At 30.9% G+C, this 5423-nt stretch overlaps 2 protein-coding genes across 2 annotated transcripts; one reads left to right on the forward strand and one right to left on the reverse strand.

Annotated features, from left to right (window-relative positions):
• Positions 1-403: 403 nt before the first annotated feature.
• LOC129571430 (uncharacterized) lies at positions 404-2570 on the reverse strand. Its single transcript, XM_055451231.1, has 4 exons — positions 1941-2570; positions 1698-1760; positions 1458-1564; positions 404-1301 (listed from the first exon to the last, which is right to left on the reverse strand). The coding sequence occupies exons 1-4, from the start codon at positions 2456-2458 to the stop codon at positions 1147-1149; spliced, it is 843 nt and encodes a 280-aa protein (XP_055307206.1). The 5' UTR covers positions 2459-2570; the 3' UTR covers positions 404-1146.
• Positions 2571-3198: 628 nt separating this feature from the next.
• On the forward strand, positions 3199-4844 carry LOC129571431 (serine/threonine-protein kinase D2-like; the record flags this gene model as incomplete). The annotated part of the gene is given in 2 exon segments (XM_055451233.1): positions 3199-3451; positions 4708-4844. Coding segments are annotated over 2 exon segments (168 nt in total), but the record flags the coding sequence as incomplete, so codon positions are not given.
• Between the last annotated feature and the right edge of the window lie 579 nt (positions 4845-5423).

Here is a 5423-nt window from a genome sequence, read left to right on the forward strand (position 1 = left end):
GAGTCATTTTCGATTTGGCCCTGGGGTACTTGCCCTAAGGAAAACCTCCAGAAAATGACAATTTTGTATATGAGGTACCTGTAAATCAACTCTGATTGGCTTCAAACCTTCTGGGGTGTTTTTTTTTTGGAGAAAAAATAAGATTCTGAAAGTTTCGCGGTAATCGCAATTGCGCAAGTTTGATTTTTAGTCCTCAATTTTTGTCGAAATTTCCGTGGAAAAAATTGGGGACCAAAAACCAAACTTGTGCAAATGCGATCTACATGAAACTTCCAGAATCTTATTTTTTTTTTAATGAAACCTCAGAAAGTTTAATCCGATCTTCACTAAAAAATTGCCTTTAATTCAAGAAAATTGAAAAAAAAAAACAAAAGTGCGGACAACATTACGGAAAAGTACGGGATTACGAATGTAATTCTTTTTATTTATATAAATTTCATAGTCTACTTCAAAATTAAAACTGCTGTCGAATTGAAGAAATCATGGGTGCATATTGTTCTATTTTCATCAATTTGATGTAAATTAAAAGAATCTGGAAAAATACCGCAGCTAAATGCAAAATAAAAACGTTTCAAAATTTTAGCGGCCATATAATTTTATAGTATAAGCATTTGGGCTCAACCTGAAACTGGAATATATTTATACAAAAAATTCCCTCGAAATATTTTAGTTTCAAAGTGCAACATGAAATTTGTTCATATTAGGTTTACAACAACAACTCCATAAGAAAAAAATTTATGTTGCACTTTGAAACTAAATATTCCGAGGGATTTTTTTGTCGCAATGGCTCATATATGCAGTAGGATACATTTTTTATCTGAAATAGAATTGTAGCCAGATCACTGCGGAGAATGTGATGTTACTACTAGTATTCCGTGTAAATTGTTTTTTTTTAAATATTTCTTGAATTGTATTTTGAACTAAGGTTATCGTCGAAATGAATATTAAATTAATTTAAAATACATATTGCGATTTTTTTTGATCATTTCTATCCTATATTTGATGAGGTGATAAAATAACAATCCTCTATAGTCGGATAGTATAAGAACTTGAAACATTGTATGAAAATGGTGAGTTTTTTCTAGATAAATACAACGCGTATAGGCAATTAAGATTGACAACGAATAGCAAAATTTATTATGGGATTCAATTTTTACACCAAATGTAACAAATAGCCGCATTTTTTCGTTCTTCCCGTATAATTTTCAAATGGCGGATGATTGTGATCCGAGATGTTGTTTTTTTGTCAATTTGTTTATCGGTTAAACGGCAAATGTCTCCTTGTGTTATAAATTTGGAACCTAAAAAAGATTTACAATATTGAATATCATACGCTTCAACAAATCGTATACGAATGTATTATTTTTTTACTAAAAATTCCAAAATATCAATATTTTACAGTGTATGGAAAATATTTTGTTTGTTGAATTTCTCATCTAACAAACGCAATCAATTACCTTTAAAATATTCTTCTTGCGATTTGTATAAATTCCACAAATCGAGCTCAGCAGGGGTTACAGCCTCACGACGTTTCTTTACTAAAGTGTACTTCAACGTAAAACACCTATGAAAAAAAGATTTTTACTCTTAAAACGATTCACAACGTTTGAACGCTTTAACTTGAATTTCTACTAGAATTTTAGAAATTTCTATTTTATATTTTTTATTTCATTCGGTTCCCGTGGTTTTGTACTAACTTTATTATGACATTGTCCAGAAAAGCAAGGATATCTTCTAAATTTTCGCGACCTCGCATATACCTGAAATAATAACAAAAGACTTTAGTTTTGAAACACGTTATTTCCATAATAAAATAAATAACGCGATTGATATGACATTGATACCCATTTACATAGGTATAGTATCAATATTGACAGTTGCATAGTATTAGTTTTATCCCTTAGAATTATCATAATAATTTTGTGTAAAAATGGCATTACCCGGGTATCATCTTGAATGCCTCTGTACTAATAGTTTTTTCAAAGTCAGTGAATTGGAGCGCCAATGGTCGCATTCGCTTTGTAGCATACGGCGATTTTACATATTCAGCCAGTGACAGTCGGTCTCCTGATTTGAAATATAGAAGCCTACATCGTGTTGGTGTTGGTGTGTTACTTATTTCAGCTAAGACAGGTGAAAAATTGACTTTATCTTCTACGGATTGTCCGATTTGTGGTAATTGATGTGCGGTATCTGATGCTTTTGCTAGGGCATTTAACATTATAGTTGACAATTGCTGTGATGAATGGAGTAATTTTGTGCACTTTTGATGGTTTTCGGTTCGAAATTTTTCCAAAAGGTGCGTACATGATGACAAAAAGCCTTTGATTTGTTGGGCTTCATTTAATGTTTCACGTAAATTTGATATAATATCATTTTTCTTTCCGTAAATTACGCAAAAATACTCCAATTTGGAAATTTGTTGTAACCGATTTTTAAACAAAATTTCCAGATCCATTTCTAAACAGAAAAAAACACTATAACACTGTTTTGAATGCTCAAATGTTCGATTGGAGTGAAGTTGGTCTTCGTATAAACTGGTAATTTTGAGTGCGTTCACCTGATGAATCATTGTCAGCACAGAATAAAACTCAAAATTACATCTAGTTCTAAAATGTACAAATTTATTGAAAATAATATTATATTTTGACAGAACCGTAATATATCTTAATATCTACAATCTATTTAATATATTATCCACAAACAGCAATAGACTACCATTGCTTTGTTAAGACATAATATATCGTGAAATTCCAGAGATTTAACGTGCAGGTTTTGGCATTAGCTTGAATAGTGGCATTGTTAAACGTAAAAGCTTACGACGTATAGGAAACATTTCTTCCAATTAGAATGTAAATCATTTAGCTAGCGCACATTTCATACAAGAAATATAGTCGATGTTGAGAAAAATTTGAATCTACTAACTACTACCTGAATTCGTCCTTGCTTATTTTGGAAAAGTAGACAGTGTTTTTGTGCCAAATCAGTAGAATCGCATTGCATTCCCACAATCGTAATGAAAACGCAATAGATTTGTAGCAATTTGTGCATAGCATAACGCCTTTTTCGATATTCCATTTTATTATCATTTGGTGTTATAACGTTGCTCCCCTCTCAAAACATTGTTTCTTGAATTTTAAATAAGAAGAATAAACCCTAAAGGAAATTCTTCAAAACGGCAGGTGGGTCGAGATTTGATTTACAGTATTCAATTCAAACTCATGTAATTGAGAGTTTTTTTTGGAAAATAAACCATATGCAAATAACAGTAAAATTATATTTTTCAATAGTTTTGATTTCGTAGGCTTTTGCCCATTAACTATGTATTAACATACTCATATTTTAAAAAAAACCAATGCGTACAAATAATCTCAAAGCCATTGAAATACACTATAAAATCTCCATCTTGTAGCTGTTCCTATGTATAGTGTTAAACAATACAAAAATGAAGGTGAGCTTGGCAAATCATCTGCAAATGATAGTATCTACCTCGGTAGCAGAAAAATCAACTCAGTATTGTATAGTCATAAAAACTCAACCAAAAATAAACTGTATGACAAATCAAACGTATAAGATTTACATGTATCGATATAGTGTGTTTGTGTATTTGTGTATTTGTGTGCGTGTGTGTATCTTATTTAAAACTGGACCAATACCTGGATGACTAAATAAAAAAATCATCAATAATAGTACTGAATAGTGAAAATAGTGTAATTAATAGCATACTTTTTTATATTTATTCAAAGTATTAAAAATCAATCAATTTCTCGTAAACAAATAGTGAACACCTATGCCTATGTTGACTTATAGCTAAGCCATTGGAAAACAATGTTCACGCAAAATTACGGAGATACAATACAATAAAATAAAATGAATAAAATTAATATAATTTGCTAGATTATTGTACGTCGATAGTGCAAAATAAAGTAAAAATTATTAAAATATACATATGGTTTTTTTGGTTTCATTTAAAGATATTCTACTTTCAAGAATAGTCCCCTAATTTTGTCTATGACTGAAAAGTGAAACAATGAATATCTAAATAAAAACGGTATAAAAGTTAGTGTGTTAGAATAATTGAGATAGCAATCTACTGCCCAGGGGAGAACCACAAATGAAAAAATAGTAATGAAATTGTAACTCAAATCAATGGTATAATAAATACGACAGTAGTCTATTCATCATACACGCGTCAATAAGTAGGAAAACAGCATAGTTTTTATCCGTGAAGCATGCTTAGAGTTAAAATCACTGAGTGAAACATTTCATAGGCAACAGGTTTTTTAGTACGAATTCGAATTTTTGTGGGAGTGCAATGATGTTTATTTCGATTGCGTGATGTAAACAATTATTTCGCTATTTCATTAATCCAGAAATACAGATGATCTTTTCCACCTTATAAATAATGTATAAGCCAGGTTGAGCAACAATACGCTCATCATATAGATATGACATCATTGAATAAAGCTGTCAAATAATACGAAAACTGATAATGGACTTTGAAATAAATTCATATTATTAAATTCTATACATATAGAAATCAACAAATCATTATCAAATTCAATTGGTTTTATTAAAATTTATCTTGATTGAAAATGAATAGAGTTCTTGTTATAGATTTTAAGCTATTTTTACCAATATTGGAAATGTATTATTCGATTGTTGAAAATATACCTATAGTGGTTTTTATTTTGTATTTTAACTTAGTATTCTCAAAAATGGAAGGACCTGAAGTGACATTTTTATTCCAATTCGGCAATCTTCGTGATATGGTAACTGTTCCGGTATCATCTATTAATTTGAGGTCTTTGAAGGATTTGGCTTGTGATTTCATAAATTCTAAAGTGAGTATACTATAGTCTTTATTCTGTGATATAGAGGGCATTTGGTATTTTGTAGCATAAGAAATCTACTTGCGACCAATGTACAATGGAACACCGAGGCTCACTGTACACGACTTCTTACTCAAAGGAGCGATAAATAGAGATGCAAAAATTGTTCAACTCTAAGTGTTAGTCATAAATTGGATCTAGTACTGACTATGCTTTTCCACAAAATCAAAGGTCAGCGGACTAACAGTTCGTTAGATTATTTTCTTAAATTAAATATTGAATATGGTTGATTGCTGCTATTTCAATCATCATGAGTTTCCGGCATTCTGTTGTACGGCATCATTTACATTGTGAGTAGTTGGCAACAGCGCTAGATGGATCAGCAAACCGAAAAGCTGATAATGACCTGAATGAATAAAATAGTAATTCAAAGTATCGAGTATAAACACTTCTTCACAAAATTTTGATCACTTTTGTATATACCTCGGTACAAGATCAGTTTCGCTGCTGAGATGTCACGATGCCAGACCGCTTTGTGTGTGTCCTATGTCTGTGCAGCATCTTCCATTCCAACATTTACAGCAATTCGTT

Source organism: Sitodiplosis mosellana, unplaced genomic scaffold (genome assembly GCF_009176505.1).
Source record: "Sitodiplosis mosellana isolate CC-2019 unplaced genomic scaffold, AAFC_SMos_1.0 Smas_scaffold_2449, whole genome shotgun sequence".
Taxonomy (NCBI): domain Eukaryota; kingdom Metazoa; phylum Arthropoda; class Insecta; order Diptera; family Cecidomyiidae; genus Sitodiplosis; species Sitodiplosis mosellana.

Bases quoted from the DNA above. Each gene is read 5' to 3' on its own strand.
- LOC129571430 (XM_055451231.1), bottom strand. From the start codon at position 2,458: ATGGATCTGGAAATTTTGTTTAAAAATCGGTTACAACAAATTTCCAAA. The intron at 1,761-1,940 runs GTAATGCCATTT...TTATTATTTCAG, and splicing joins GCATTCAAGATGATACCCGG to GTATATGCGAGGTCGCGAAA. The intron at 1,302-1,457 runs GTAATTGATTGC...AATCTTTTTTAG, and splicing joins GCAAGAAGAATATTTTAAAG to GTTCCAAATTTATAACACAA.